General features: G+C 35.7%; 1 protein-coding gene across 2 annotated transcripts in view; it reads right to left on the reverse strand.

Moving 5' to 3' along the window:
* Positions 1–17,190, reverse strand: part of LOC128982417 (chromosome-associated kinesin KIF4A-like) — a 57,520-nt gene that overhangs the window by 26,517 nt on the left and 13,813 nt on the right. For both annotated transcript variants that reach the window (XM_054401375.1, XM_054401374.1), the window contains exons 7-14: positions 14,858–14,945; positions 12,755–12,928; positions 10,557–10,703; positions 9,803–9,976; positions 6,811–7,010; positions 5,887–6,031; positions 3,105–3,326; positions 2,362–2,547 (exon numbers count right to left, since the gene is read on the reverse strand). In XM_054401375.1, coding sequence (XP_054257350.1) covers positions 2,362–2,547; positions 3,105–3,326; positions 5,887–6,031; positions 6,811–7,010; positions 9,803–9,976; positions 10,557–10,703; positions 12,755–12,928; positions 14,858–14,945 — 1,336 coding nt within the window. The remainder of the gene's footprint in view (positions 1–2,361; positions 2,548–3,104; positions 3,327–5,886; positions 6,032–6,810; positions 7,011–9,802; positions 9,977–10,556; positions 10,704–12,754; positions 12,929–14,857; positions 14,946–17,190) is intronic.

Here is a 17,190-nt window from a genome sequence, read left to right on the forward strand (position 1 = left end):
CACACACCTTACGAAAAACAATGTCATTTCTTTGTTTGAATTTCTCCAACCAACCATTACTTGTTCGAAAATTATCATGGCCTAATGATTTGGCAAAACTTTCAGCTTTTTCTTTGAGGATTGGCCCCCCTACACTTACGTTATGGTCCCTACACTGCTTAAGCCACTTTATTAAGCATTCCTCCACTTCAGGAAATTCGGATTTACGCACTCTCTTATTGTTTAAATTACCTGCCTCCATTCGTTGCCTAACTAGTTCCTCTTGTTTAAGGATCGTAGACAATGTGCTGGCGGGGATACCATACTCTTCAGCTATATCCTTTTTACGTTTTCCACCACTGTTCACTTCAACGATTATTTTAAGTTTTTCTGCCAAGGTTAAGGACTTGTACTTCTTACCACTCATTCTTGCTCACTGCACTCGCACTAACACTCATCAACTAACAATCAATTAGGCCTAACACCACAAAATCTGACTGACTATTAAAGACGTCTACGTTGCATATAAAACGGTTGGAGACTGATGAGCTAACTGTGGGAAGATCAATAAGAGCGTCAGTTCATGTTTCAACAGGATAATTTTTTGTTGTGAATTCGAATTGCAGAGGCTTGCGGTAACGCAGTTTGAATTGTAGAGGTTGACTTCGAATTGTGGAGGTAACACTTCGAATTACGGCAATAAATTCGAATTGTAGAGGCTTGAGTACGTGCAAATTCGAATTATAGAGGCTGCCTAAAGCATAAAAATCACTTCGAATTATCGGTATATTATTTTTCGAATTTTAGAGGTTTTCTGATGGGAACAGACAAAAGTTTCTAATTATAGAGGTTTTCGAATTATCGAGGTTCGAACTAGCGAGGTTCTACTGTAGTGATTTTGCTACCCTCATTGTAACCTACTCAATTTATATAGGCCATCCTATTTAATTAGGTCTATGCCTGGGTCTTTTGACTCTTTTGAAGAGCATTAAAATATACTAAGAAAATTTGATTGAGTCTGAGATGAACTAATGATTGATATGTGTGGATATTAACTTTGTAAATGAAAAGACAATGACAATAATATTACTCTGTGGTAATCCAAATTTTAGTTTCAGAAAAAAACTTTGCAAGAGATGTATCCATCTTATAATTAGTTTTCAAGCTGATGAAAAAGATGCTCTTTGCCATTACTTCATCATAACATCCCGTTTTTCATTGCCATCTGTTGAATGTGAAAACAGCTGGCAACTACACTGTTTTCGTACTGAATGCTTTTATATGTTTTTAAAAGTTTAAAAAACAACTATTGTCGGGACCACGTAAGTTTGCAGTTGAGGGAGGAGCCTATTTACCATATGGTTTTGAATGAACCAATGAGAACCGTGCAGTGTTGCCAAATCTAATAATACCAGCTGATTTGAAAATGCTTAGTATATTTTAATTAGTGTTGTCAACAGGCGATGTGGCAACGTCGCACTAGCCTTGTCTTTTGATTGGCTGTCACCAACTGCAAACTTAGATATTGTGTTTTTTAATGCTTCAAACATGTTTATTCCTAAACATTCTTATCCTGATTTTAAAACCACTTTATCATGGCTATTCAAAGTATTTTAGAGTAAAATAGGTAAAAACCTTAACTGTGATTTTTCTTGACACAATCCTCGTAGGCCTAGGAGTAAAAGGTTTTAATAATCTGCGGTACAGTAATTGTTGTTAGTTAAACCATGAATGTAGGATACTATCTATTTTCATAGTACCTAATGTTAATGATTTAAAATTAAAAATAATGATTTAATACAGTTCTGAGAAGAAAACCGCAAAAATACGGGTAGCTGCATACCGTACCGATTTTGTACCGAGAACCGAGGTACAAAATATTGAACCGTACCGACCTTAAATTTTCTGTACCGCAGACCCCTAATTATTATCATAATAATTATTATCATATCAAATATATACATATATACAAATTTAAACGAATGGTGTTTTTGGCCTCTGGGGACATCAAATGAAAAAGTAAATCGGTCCCTGGCCTAAGTCTTACCATGAGACCTATGGTAATAGATACTTCCCTATAGGGAAATTCGCTAAAAATGATAATACATCTTTCTTGATCTGAAGATGGAAACCTGGTTTCTGAAAGCGCTAGTAAATAAAATAAAATTATTATATATTGGCCTTGTTGAACTTGTAAATTGAATTATACATTTCATTATTAATTGCTAATATCTCCAATATAAGTTATCCACCACTACTATTATCAAATGAATTATTCAGCACTGCGCATGTTGGATTACCAGGTGTGTCTGACTATCAATAGTGGCATCTGTAATTACGTTGCTATACCAATATCAGCTAATCTATAAATCTGATTCTCACCTTTAGTCTTTTCAGCTCTTTGGACAACAACGCCCTGTCTTCCTTGAGGTTTTCCAGAGTTTGTTCGGCCTCCAATGCGTTGACCATCGCACTGAACTCCTGGTTGACCCATTGGCTCACCTTCTCTGCATTGCCCAACAAACTCTTCTTGTCTTTGGCATTACGTTGTTGAAGAGCAAGGGTGTCCTAGAAGTTGATAAAGAGATGTTTAACATTGGAATCAATATTTTACAGTTCTGATTAAAAATTTGACCATCACTTTCAAAGGTGAAAATGTTTTAGATGCCAGAAAGGTTGTACTGGGGTCATAGCATGGAATTCAAAAACCAACTAGCTGGTCAAAGCCTAAAGGAATTGAGTTTAGGAAATATAATTAACATTGTAAGATTTGTTAGCCCAAAACATTGCAGCATCTCATTACTTTTCCTACCATAATTCAATTAACAAGAATATTATATTATGTTCAACAGAATGTGTCAAATCAAGAATTCAAAACAGTGGTTTTATTACAAATGTGCTCAGCTGTATTAAGTCAAGTTTTTTAAAACCTCAAACCTAATAGTATTAATATTAAATATCATGCCGCATAAAAAGTTATTCATGCAAAGAGAACTATTTAACGATAAATATATAACAAGTTTTAAAAGTAAAGTTTAAAATATATTGTTACGTGAAAAAAGAGTTTATAAATATCTGATCTTTTATCTTATCACCCAAATGAAAAAAAACCTGAGAAACCGTACCTTCAGTCTTCTGATAACAGCCGTGCTTTCTTCCAGTTTCCTCTTGTAGACGTTTTGCTGCTTCATGTAGTAGCTTTCCATCTTGACAAACTTTGTTTCCTTTTGACGATTCTGTTGCCGCAGTTTACAGACCTCCCGTTCCCTTGAGGCTCGTAACTGACGATATTTCTCACCTTCAGATTTCATCTCGTTTATTAGTTTTACTTTTGTCTGCTTCAGGTTCTAAAACATAAATGACAAAATGTCACAAGCGATTCCACAACTTACTGATAAGTAGTGCGGTGATTTGTGTGATAAACAAACACTGATCTTATCCATCTTTCTGACACACGTTCAGCATGGCAGAAAGGAACTAGAGCACTCACCAGTGAGTACCCAGGGTGTCTACCAGATTTCTCAAATGGAATTCCCGACTTTTTCCCGACTTTTCATTACCATTTTTATATAAATCCCGACCAAAAACTCGGTCCATTCTTCATGTTACTACACCTTTTTCCATCTCGCGGTCACGGTACCTTCGTCAACATATGTTGTCACTCGCGACGCAGCGAAATCACTGACGATCGAAACGAATCACATGCCGAGAAAATCCCGTATTAAATGTAAGGGTGTGTGAAGCAGCAAAAAATTTCAATTCAAAGCAACGATTCGATTAAAAAAAAATGTTGATGTAACTCGATTCAAAGCAACATGGAATTTTTCTATTCATACTTGTCAGTGGAGTGAAATATCTGTTTTCAATCATACATTAGAAGAACCAGTGATTCTCAGTGTATGCTATGTACTTGGATGGCGTCTGTATGGTAAGCAATGTCTCAGTGTATGCTATGTACTTGGATGGCAATAACCTGTATGGCTGAGCAATGTCTCAGTGTATGCCATGTACTTGGATGGCAATAACCTGTATGGCTGAGCAATGTCTCAGTGTATGCTATGTACTTGGAAGGCAATAACATGTATGGCTGAGCAATGTCTCAGTGTATGCCATGTACTTGGATGGCAATAACCTGTATGGCTGAGCAATGTCTCAGTGTATGCCATGTACTTGGATGGCAATAACCTGTATGGCTGAGCAATGTCTCAGTGTATGCCATGTACTTGGATGGCAATAACCTGTATGGCTGAGCAATGTCTCAGTGTATGCTATGTACTTGGAAGGCAATAACCTGTATGGCTGAGCAATGTCTCAGTGTATGCCATGTACTTGGATGGCAATAACCTGTATGGCTGAGCAATGTCTCAGTGTATGCTATGTACTTGGAAGGCAATAACATGTATGGCTGAGCAATGTCTCAGTGTATGCCATGTACTTGGATGGCAATAACCTGTATGGTAAGCAATGTCTCAGTGTATGCTATGTACTTGGATGGCAATAGCCTGAATGGCTAAGCAATGTCTCAGTGTATGCCGTGTACATGGATGGTAATAACTTGTATGGCTAAGCTATGTCTCAGTGTATGCCATGTACTTGGATGGCAATAACCTGTATGGCTAAGCTATGTCTCAGTGTATGCCATGTACTTGGATGGCAATAACCTGTATGGCTAAGCTATGTCTCAGTGTATGCCATGTACTTGGATGGTAATAACTTGTATGGCTAAGCTATGTCTCAGTGTATGCTATGTACTTGGATGGCAATAGCCTGTATGGCTAAGCAATGTCTCAGTGTATGCCATGTACTTGGATGGTAATAACTTGTATGGCTAAGCTATGTCTCAGTGTATGCCACGTACTTGGATGGCAATAACTTGTATGGCTAAGCTATGTCTCAGTGTATGCCATGTACTTGGATGGCAATAACTTGTATGGCTAAGCTATGTCTCAGTGTATGCCATGTACTTGGATGGCAATAACTTGTATGGCTAAGCTATGTCTCAGTGAATAACTTATATAATTAATGTCAATAAGTTATATGGATACTGATAGTCAAAGTAACAGTATCAATGTAACAGTCAATACTGATTCAAAAACATATATGGATACTGATTCAATAACGTATATGGATACTGAATGCCCATGATTCAAATCGTTATTTTAATCATCACTAAAACGAATTGTAATTCCAATGCATTTTCGATTCATCCCACACCCCTCAAATGTAATCCCGTCCCAATGATCAGGAATATAAGATCCAGAACATTTTTTTTAAGTTTTGGGACCCGTTCATCCCTAATTTTGAAAGGTTAGATTATTCCCGACATTCGGCCGAAATTCATGACTTTTTCACGACTTTTCCCGACCTTTCAAAATCCCCGACTTTTTCCCGAATTTCCCGGAATTCCCGACTGGTAGACACCCTGGTACCTCACAGCAAACGTGTTAAGCAGAATCACAAATCCATAAAATTTCAAGAAAAGATACAAAGAAGAGAATACAAGATCGGATTGATTGAAATAGAGAATCAAATATCAGATCAGTTAAATCCCATATTTAGTTTCACCTGCCATTCCCCCACATTTACTCAAGGCAGTAAAAAACTGTGGGTGATAATCATGATGGAGAGAGATGACAACCGCTTTGAGGAGCGTGGTCAGAATAACAGCAAATAATTCATTATCTTATGTTAACAGTTTTAAAATGCAATTAGGTACAAATCTTAGACAAAATAATAGTGAACAAGATTTTTACAGTAGATTTTTTGCATTTGTGATGTATTTTTTTATTCAACTTATATTTGATATTTACAATTTGAAACTAGATTTTTCTATAGTTGGGATTAAAAATCTGTGGATTTTCACATACCATAAAGCACATAGGATTAGTGAGAAAAACATATACTGACCATAATTTCGCCACTTAGGGTTTTCATCTTTTCTTCATTTCTCTCTTTCATTCTGATGATCCTATCCTGATCTGTAACCTTCTTGCTGAGAGCAGAGATTTTTTCTTCCAACTCTTTCACCCGCTTTCTTCTCTGTTCCGCCAGTCTGAAATAGCAGAATGAGATGAAATTGTAAAACTTAAAGCTATTAAAGAAAATTGATATTACAAAAAACCAATAGTTTTGAAGACAATAATAGTTACCTACATTTTCCTTATTCTTCCAAAATACAGGTTGTCCCAAGAAGGGATTGCTATTTTTAATTTAACATTTCAGACGTTTAGAACACAAACTATAAATATGCAACTTCATAGCTGAAAAAAAAACATTACAAAAAAAGACAGTCTTGATTCTGACAAGTCCAAACAAAATCAATAAGCATCAATATATGATAATGGTGCTTTATAGTTAAAGTAATTTTATTTGCAAAACCATTTAAAATAAATTTTAGATTTTTTACACTATTGCTGGGGTAAGAAAAACTTAAAGGAGACATAAATTAAGAGATCGGATAGTGGTACAACATAAATAAATTAAATGCATTTCATCCATAATCGTTTGTTCAAGCTGATGCCTTTTTTAATACCACTAGCAAACCTTTACGCTGAATTTGATTTTTTTTTTATTTCCATATTGTTTTGACAAATCAGAGTCAAAGGAGACTCAGGGGTATTTTTCCACATATGCATTTTATTGTAATTTTTGAGTTGCAAATGTGTAGTGTGTTAGAAAAACTTGGGATCGCTCATATTATATTTAAACAAGACGCAACGAACAGCAGAAACAACTTGTAATAAAATAGCACCAAGGCCAATAAGTATTGTCATGAGGAGTTCTGTGTTTGTTTTATTTAAAAACTACGACATATGAAGAATTGCAGCTGACTTGTGATCAATCGATGAAGAACGTTGATTATTAAGCTGCTTTTCCAGTTCCTCTTTCTCATGTAACAGATTGTTGATCTGGGTCTTCAACTCCACGATATCCTCTACGTTGGTAGCTTGCAGTAAAGTCCCCTCAACACTGTTACTTTGAGCCAGTTTAACTGCCAAAGCTTCTTTCCAAGCCAGATCTTTATCGAGTTCCTGAAAAATCAGAGGGTTTAAAGTATTATTGAAACGCAAAGGGAAAAATGAAAACGGAGATAACAAGGGCACTTTTAGGATAAGGTAATTGTTTTGCAAAATGAAGGTTTGTTTTACCTGAACTTAAGTCAATCAAGCAGCAGCAGACAATAGCAGTTTTGTACACATTAATAATATCATCATAAAATCCAAAAATTACTCCGTTCACAAAATTTAAGCGGTTTTAGGGAAAGAAACCTATCCCCTATCTATGATCCTACCACCAAAACATAGCTCAACAGCAGAGAATTGTCAAAACGTCAATCAGCTGCAACAATTATTAATAGGGGTCTGCGGGTCCCCGATTTTTTCGGGTCGGGTCGGGCCAGCGGAAGGCCCGAGAGACCGGGTCGGGTCAGAGATTTGTTCGGGCCAAGATCGGGTCGGGCCAAAAAAAATAATTATTAGGCTATTTTTAAAGTTATAATAAGTAATTTTCAAAGAAACACTCTTATATACATTATTACAGAGGAATTAAAATGTTAAAATTAGAATTAAATATTAAGTTTGCTCACGTTTAAGAACAAAGACACAACAGAGCAATTATTGCCTTACTGTCACTAGCCAGAGCCAGTCGTCTACTGACAAAACAAAAGCCGTGACGCAACAGTGCAAAGAAAACGAAGTCAAAAGAAAGACTATTTATCCAGAGGTACCAGTTTAATTATTTATTGTTTATTCCATACCTAGTTTAAATTATATTTTAGTATTTTATTTACATAATAAATTATAAACAAAAGAAATATCTGATATAGTGTACAGATCTGTATCTTGTTCTTTTATTTTCCCATTTTCCTTTTTGTCATTCAGTAACAAAACAAAACAACACTTCTGATCGTCTGGTTCGGCATTTTATGGTCACCATTTAATTTTTTTTTTAAGTATCAAGTATCAACAAGTCTACAAAGAGGTTAGGCCTAAATATTTTATAATTTTATGAAAGTTTTCATCAGTAAAATTATTTTTTTCTTAAGTTAGATTGAGTTTCACAAAATATATTTCTAAGATCCAATACAATATTTACAAGACACAAACTACCATGAATTAATTTCTTTGGAAATTATCTGTAACAGTTTTATATTTTTGAATAAAGAAAATATATCTTTTTGTCTCTACTTCCTTGTTTTGTTACTTGTATTTTGTCAGCAATTGGAACAACCGGGTGGCGTAATAGTGGTGGGGTAGGGGGAGGGTCTATGACCTTGAGTGTCCCCGGGCCTGGCTCGAGTTGTGTAAGATGGGAGGGGAGGGGAAGGGGAGGGTCTGTAACCTTGAGTGTCCCCGGGCCCGGCTGTGAGAGTGATTCATGGTTTTTTGTTTACATTCTACTACCCTTCCTTCCGAGAAAAAGACCCTACAGTTTCAAAAACATTGACTTACAGTATAAAAACATTGAGTTGTGTTGCTAATTAGGGCACTATAATGTCTCTGCTGTCTGCTTATGTTGCCAAATTAGCATTTAACTTTCTTTTCTCTTGATTTAATATAATTTTCTATATATTAAGAATTCCTTTTCGGGTACCTAATAATTGTGATATTGTTTGACTTGAGTTTATGGATTTTTAATTCTTTTCATTTATTAGCTAAAATCGGTTGTTTTAGGATTTTAATCTCTTGCAATACCTATAACTGTGCCTATAACTGTGTATCTATAACTGTGTATTAAATGATATGCAATTTTTACAGTCTTTACTATAACTATACCATAAACAATGTATGTGTGTTATATTTATTGTTTTAGAGTTTTATAGTAAATTAGTTTACACAATATCTTTTCTTCAATGAGTTCTCCACTTGTCATGTTGCTTAGTCTATTACTATTTTAGGCCCTATAAAAAATAATTCCTATGTAAAGCTGTAGGCATACTAATGCCAATAATAGATAATTCTTTATTTATGATGATGTAACTAATAATGCTATTGTAAGTGTGAGAGGAGGTTAGGAGGCAGTGAATGAATGATTCATATTGCATGGTGGAAACATAGAATTTTTATTTTCTTCTTGCTTGCAGTCTTGAAGCCACAGGCCCTAAACTTGTGATAAGGTTAATTGATTTGTTTATGATCCATTTATATTAAGTTCCATTACAAACTTGTTGTAATATAGCTGTTTAGATATTTCAACAGTTATGAAAATGGGAAAGAATGGCTTGATAAAAAAAAATTATTTTCTTCTTTCTTGCAGTTGAGGCAACTCCTAAGCTGTAAATAAGTAATGAACATGAAATAATATACATAAATACAATCTTTTTCCATATGTTATTTTCAAGTAATATTATAAACACAGATAGGAGTTAAAAAAATAAAAAAATCCGGTAATTAATAATTTTTGGCCCGACCCGATTTTGGCCCGAAACCCGAGGACCAAAATTATTGGCCCGACCCGACCCGACCCGAACTAAAAAAGTCTGACCCGCAGACCCCTAATTATTAAGCAGAAAAAAGTGGTGGGGAACCCCTCAAACCGCCTAAATTTTGTGAACGGACTATAGTTCTAGAAGTCCAGGTTGTCAATAGGGTAACAATAAGATACAGGAATATAAATACACACACCATAGAAAACATTCATTAGTTTGGTGGCAGGTAAGTAGTGTGGTACAGTCATACAGCATACCAATCTACTACAGAAGCAAATTACCTTTTACATTTCCAATGTAAAATAGTTTAATAAACCGTAGTAGTAGGATAGTCAATTTCTTGGAAATAAACGTTAAAAATCCATTACGTAGAAATTAACAAAAATAATGAACTACCTGGATTTCATGATGTTTCCTTGCCAATTCCAACACAAATTCTTCCCTGCCCTCATCATCCTCTTCTGTAACTGACAAGTCAGCTCGGTGACTTGACTCATTCAAACTTGTCTCCGCAGCACAAAGCTGTTCCTCAAACTTAATTCTTTCTGTCTCACTTTTCTCGTTTTCAGTCTAAAAATGTAAAATTTGTCCAATTTTCTTACAATCCAAAAAGTTTATAAAATTATTAAAATTATCAATAAACTAAATTATCTAATCAAAGCATTGTTTAGTATTATTAAGGGCCAATCATAATTAAAACTCATCTATCTAGGTAATTTACCAATCATATGTAATTTAACATGCCTGTAGCACAGGTCGTTGTAAGTTCTCTATATTCCAATGAAAAAAAAACAAATAAATAAAAAATCATATCTGACTCTCCAATTTAAGTTAGAGCTGCTTCCTCTAAGTTAAGGGAATTGAGCTATAGAACTAGGTAATGCAAATAAGGGCAATTGTTCACATAAAGACTCATTGTCTAAGTTTCTGTCGAACAGTCATGTGACAGATATGGGACCCATCTCCTCTTCGATTTGCAGAAGTTGTGCCTTCCCAGATTAGGCCTTACAAGGGAGCTGCATGCTGCAAGCAGCCTACTGCTGTTTTTGAATCTAAAGTTTTGTTTTGCCAATGAATGATCCCTAGAAATCAACAAAGGTAACTTATAGGATGGATGAGATTGTTAATTTAAATGTAACTCAATACTCACTTTAAGTTCATCTATGAGTACTTTGAGTGATTGTATGCTTGTTTTCTGATCATCGTTTAGCGAAGAGTCAATGCCACTCAAGGTGTTGTTGAAGGCAGCATTGAAATTGTTAAGGATTGCAGTCAGTCTGTCTCGAGCTGCTTCGGCCTGTGAAAATAAGTTGAATTAGCAAATAAACAAATACACATAACAAAAACAGATTTATGATCATTGATCATTTGTGAAATTTAGAGCCTAATCTGGTAATTAGAAAGTACAGGACTTTTGTCGTACCAATGACTTTTACAATGTGATAACGGAGATGGTAATTTGGAAGGTGATGATAATGTCTGCCCGTCCAAAAATATTGATGAATAAATTGCGATCCTGCAAGACGACAATGACATTTCTATAACCACGGGAGTTGATAATGATGTCTACATGGGCGCGAGAGATAGGAACACAATTTTGAAGTGATAGCGGAAGACAATCATAATGTCTACACGGAAAATATTATTGAATTTGCCCCACCATGCAATGATGAGTGACGTTTTCCTGACCGCAGGGGTCGATGATGATCTACAACCGCGGTAGATGTTCATGATTTTGCCGCAATTGTGGAAGACGACAATGGCTTTTCTGTGACCACAGGAGTCGATAATGAAGACTATATGGCCATGTGAAAAATCAGGCTGTGCCTCTAGTTCATTTTTTATATAAATCTTCCTTTACCTTTGTTTGATATGTTTTTTCAATGTGTTTAGAAGGGATTCAACTTAAATTGGCTAGTGAGAAAATTTTATTCGTACATTAATGATTTCTTTACTTAAAAAACACCCAACTTTCTCAAAATACTTTATTGAAGGATATATAAGACAGAGGGTGGTGTAGTATAACCATTCCATTCAGAAAATTTGATAAAACTATAAAAAAATGGTATTAGTATCAAGTAGGGATGGACGGGTCCCGAAATTTCGGGAAAAAAATATTCCCGATTTTCGGGACGGGATTACATTTGATTCGGGAATTTTTCGGTACGGGATTTGGTCCGATCGTCGTCGATTTTGCCGCTTCGCGAGTGACGATAACGCCGCTATCGCGAGAGATATTCCGCGAACGCAGGAGGTGAAGTCATTTCAACGATTGCGCCGTGACCGCAGAGCATAGAACTATAAACTGCATGTAGTTCTATGCCGCAGAGTCATACCGACAATCGCGCCGTGACCGCGGAGTTATACCGACGATCACGCCGTGACCGCGGAGTCATACCAACCATGACCACGGAGTTATACTGACGATCCTGCCGTGACCGCGAGACATTTTGACGATCGCACCGTGACCGCGAGTCATTTTGACAATCGCACCGTGACCGCAAGTCACATGTGTCTATAGGTACCTGTAAGCTGTTGTAACCAAACCATTTTTTGGTTTTTATAGATAGTGCCACATACGGTAAAAATTGATTTCGTTTGTCTTTTTTGGTAACTGCATCAGTCAAGACTTTCTTTTTATCGAAAATCGGGAAGGAAATAAAAATCCCGTCCCGTCCCGTCCCGAACTAAAAATTCAATCCCGTCCATCCCTAGTATCAAGAATTGATTTTTTAGGTATCAGTATCGGTATAGGTCGATCACGCTGTGACCGTGAGTCATACCGACGATCATGCCGTGACCACGGTGTCATACCGACGATCATGCCGTGATCGCAAGTCATACCGACGATCGAGTCATAACCACGGAGTCGTACCGACAATCACGCCGTGACCGCGGAGTCATACCGACGATCGTGCTGTGTGACCTCGGAGTCATACCAATGATAACGCCGTGACCGCGGAGTCATACCGACGATCATGCCATGACCGCAGAGTCATGACGACGATCGTGCTGTGTGACCGCAGAGTCATACCGACGATCACCCCGTAACCACGGAGTCATACCGACGATCGCGCCGTGACCCCGGAGTCATACCGACGATCGCGCCGTGACCCCGGAGTCATACCGACGATCGCGCTGTGACTGTGGAGTCATACCGACGATCGCGCTGTGACTGTGGAGTCATACACGTACATATATGAATTCAAACGGATGGTGTTTTTGGTGTCTTGTGGACTCAAAACTTAAAAGTGAATCGGTCCTGGGTCCAAGTCTTACCATGAGACCTACGGTAATAGCTAATTCCCAATATGGGAAATTGACAAAAAAATAATAATATTAACTTACAATCTGTGTACGCTCCAAAAGCGAAGTGGTTTGCATTAGTGCCCTGTCCAGACTCGCTCCTAGCTTCTTATTCTTCTCCATAAATAGTTTATTTTTTTCTATCAGCTCGGAATGTTCAGGAGGACATGATGTGCCAGGCTGGTTAGAAACTATTTGAAGTCGGAGTTCTTCAATCTATGTAACATAAGTAACAGGGGAATAGGTTACTCATAAGTTGGAATTTCTCCATTTTCTTATGAAATGTTGAGATGGGTTGAAAACTGTTGATACACATTTCAATAAATATGTACTGAACATAATATTTAGGCTGTTTCTTCCAGATTAATGCTTTTTGTTTCATCACTCTAGTGTTCATGGTTACCGAGCTATGCAAGTTAACACAAACCCTTACATAAGCAAAAATCAGCGTGTTCTGCAAAACAAAAATTGCCACCGTAGAAGTAACAAAAGAGAAAAAAAAGTGTAAAATCACTTTTGAGCTCAGAACTAGTATAGGTTTCTAGGTTAAAATCATTATTTATTTTTAAAATGCTCAAGCAACTCCTGTTGGATCACTTGATATGTATAGACCCAGCAGTTGAATTTTAATGTTCCTTCATACATTTATACAAGGAACCCTTTTCCTTGACAAAGGAAAAAAAATTTGAACAAAAAAAAACATGATTGACGGATATTGGAATTTGAAGTTTTGAATAGATTTGTGCATGAAGGCTAATAAATATTAGTTACTAGCTGTTGTACCCGTGCTTTGCAACGGGAAGAGGACACAAAATAGAAACATTTTAATCTTTATCTCTTGCATATAATAGTTACACATCCGCCAACGCTTTAAGAAACAAAATTCAACTTTTATGGCCTTAATAGAAACGTTTAAGCTATGACTTTTAAATCTGGTAAGTAGTGGAAACCACCATTTTGGTTTTGATTAATTTTAAATCTTGTGTAGGCCGATATGAGAAAAACTGACCAAATCTTCGAGTAAAACTTTGACATACATGATTTACCAGATTTACCTTCATCTCCCTTAATTACACATCTTTATTGACATTTAAAATTTCAATTTTGAATTTGCAAAAATACTAATTATTAAATTTAAATATCTTTATATTAAACTCTTCTTTATATTAAATCACAAATCCTTTCATCTTCATTTTTTTAACTCACAATAAATCATTAGCAAAACTAAGTCAGCTGTTATAAACTTTAGAAATATTGCTGTGCCTTATCAATACAGTCTTTTGAAATATTAAAGAAACTATATCTATAGGTACTATAAAAAATTTCAAACAAATAATTTAGCATTAAAGACAGCAGACAAAACTAATATGATTATCAAAGCATCAAGGACTAAAAAATGTAATAGCAAATACAGTATATGTTTCATTGCATCTCTGATTCTACTATACAAAAATATCAACAAACAACTTATCAACAAACAACTTAATATACTAACCAGTTCTTTTAATCAGCTCCATCGTCCATTGCCTTTACATTTTCACACTTACCATTAAGAAAACATAGTAACAGATATTTCATTGATTTTAGAAACAAAAGAACACTGAGCCGGAGTTGATACAGCAACGGTTATAAAATCTTTTTTTTCTATAATCATTGACATAGTTTTAGAATAAATAATCCATGATAAAAGGTTAGATTAAAATAAACCTACCTCATATTTATGGAAAATATTATATTTAATTTCTTTGTAGCAGCTGTCTGGAATTGTGAAATATGCAGTTTAGCAGTTCTTCTTGTTTATATTTAAATGTCAAAGCAAACATTGTTAGTGTTCTCATCACAGCCATGGAGACCAACCAATATTTACTTTAAAAATGTTCTCCTCAGAACTTTTAAAGCCATAGGGGCAAAGCCTACGGTCAGTATCGAAATGTGAATAGTCCTATAATGGTCCTTGGTATGGTAGCTATATTTTTGTAAAATTTAAGCCCAGTTGGTTCAGTAGTTTTTGCACCTATTAGTAATACACATACAGACAGACACCATTAGATTTTTATATAATAGTATAGATATAGATAAAGAAACCTACTGTTTCTTAAAAAAACAAAATAAACACACACACGTACACAAAAGCAAATAACTCACTGTTTGCTTGAGTCTGTTAATTTCCTGCTTCTGAGGATCCTGATTGACGACTGGTTTATTCTTGATTTTTCGTGCTCGGTCAGCGTACCTGAGACACCGATGCTATGTAAGTAACCAATGTAGGCAAGAGCCAACTTATTAACACTTTAACCTTCCGTCGGGCGCATTGATTTTCAAAACACCAAAGGGCGCTCACGGAATTTATCTCCGGGAGTACAAAAACTATGCAATGATGAGTAAAAAAACATTTTACAAAGCTCTTTTTCATGAAAAAAAAGCTTACCGAACTCACGCACCATTAGTTCGTTCTTTAAAATGTTGTTCCTTGTCCTCCCTTTCAACACTAGCCAAAAATCTCGCAATTAGTTCTTCTTCATCCATTTTATAATATCGCTAAATACGGTCAAACACAAGGGCGCACACGGAACTAGGCTCCGGGAAACTCGTGACGCAAACCACTCCCCAAGGTCAACTGACAACTGGGAAAGGGGTAAGAGTATACAAAACCGATTCCGAAAAAGTGGTTCGTGAGGTAAATCAGGCCACAGCCCTGCCAGACACATACTATGGTTTTTATAATGAAAAAAGTAGTGACCTGGAGGTAACTTCCGTGATGCGCCCGATGGAAGGTTAAAAATATAATTACAGCTGGAATCAATAGACAATTAATTGAAATGAGATCAATCTATGATAAAAAATATAAATATAGTTGATCCGACTCTTACAGGACCAGAAGAGTGTGGGGTTATCATAAACAATATTGAAATCAACCTAGCTAGGAGCTAAGAAAACTCAACTGTTGTACAATGCCTTATAATAAACTCTTTGACTATTTTTGTTCAGTTCAATCATTTTTAGACATTCTTTTTATAAAGACAACCAATCATGGTATTGAAGACAAAACATAAACAATTCCAGAACTGTACATGTTTAGTTTTTATTAATTAGTTTTAAATAAAGGAGACATTTTTTAGTAACAGTAAAAGTTTCTATTCTCAAAAACATAAAAACTTATTTGTAAACAGATATAAGATAAACATGAAGAATCATATGTTATTTTAAAAGCATAGAATATTAAATATCTTAACATCTTCCCCTTTGACAAATTCAATTTTTCTTTTTCTTATGAAAATTGAGTTTCTTCTGAATTGTTTTTCATTTTTATATTGCACTACGTATGATCTTGGAGTTTCACCAACTTTTACTATGATAGCTGGCTCCCAGTTCTTGGTCCGAACATCTTGTACATAAATGGGATCCTTTTCATTATATACTGTTTCTTGTTTTGTCGTCTTATCATAATAAGATTTTTGATTGATTCTTTTTGTCTTCATTTGATCTGCTACATCTTTATGAATTATCTTTGGCTCTAATCTGTGATTTGGAAGAGGTAATTTTGATCTTAATACCCTCCCCATTAGTAACTGAGCTGGAGAATAATCAAGTCCTGCAACAACACTGTTTCTGTAGTTAAGTAGGCTCAAATTTAGATCTGATCCTGAGGACGTTTTTATAAGTTTTTTAGCAATACCTACTACAGCTTTTTCTGCTAAGCCATTGGCTTGAGGATAGTTAGGACTTATAGTTTGTATTTTAAAATTCCACTCCTTTGCGAACTCTCTTAGTTCGTAAGAATCAAAAGGCATGTTGTCAGCTATCATAATCTGTGGAATCCCAAATCTTCCAAATATTTGGACTAATGTATTCTTCATGGATAAACTGTTTTTAATATTCATTTTGACCACCTCTAACCATCTAGAGTAGAAGTCAACAAGTATCAAGTATATCTTCCCAGCATATTCAGCAATGTCTGCGGAAACTTTCAAGAAAGGAACATTAGGTATCTCGTGGCAAATGAGTGAATCTTTGATGTTTGATCTTCTATATTTCTGACAAATATTACATCTGTCAACAATGTTCTTCAAAACTGCTCTTACTCCGGGCCAGTAATAAAAATTTGAGACAATTGAATTCATTTTCCTTTCCCCAAGATGGGTCTCATTCAGTCGGTTGATAATTATGGGTCTGTTTCTTCGGAATTATTATACGGTTTTTGAAATACAGTAAGCCATCATTCAACTCAATGTCAGATCTGATATTAAAATAATGTGCCAGATCTCCACCACAAGGCAATGATGTAGGCCATCCATTTACATAATACTTCACAACTTGTCTCAAAACGTCATCACTTGCAGTTTCTTTTTTGAACTCTTCAAGTCGTTCATCTGAAAAATTTACAATTCCTGTTTCGGTTACACAGTGTACCATATCTAGCATGGTGAGGTCAACTGGCTCATTTGTTTTTACGCCACATCGTGACAAGAAATCAGCTA

The sequence above is a fragment of the Macrosteles quadrilineatus genome, unplaced genomic scaffold (assembly GCF_028750875.1).
Source record: "Macrosteles quadrilineatus isolate MER2022 unplaced genomic scaffold, UCM_ALF_1.0 Scaffold_300__1_contigs__length_110914, whole genome shotgun sequence".
Lineage (NCBI taxonomy): Eukaryota > Metazoa > Arthropoda > Insecta > Hemiptera > Cicadellidae > Macrosteles > Macrosteles quadrilineatus.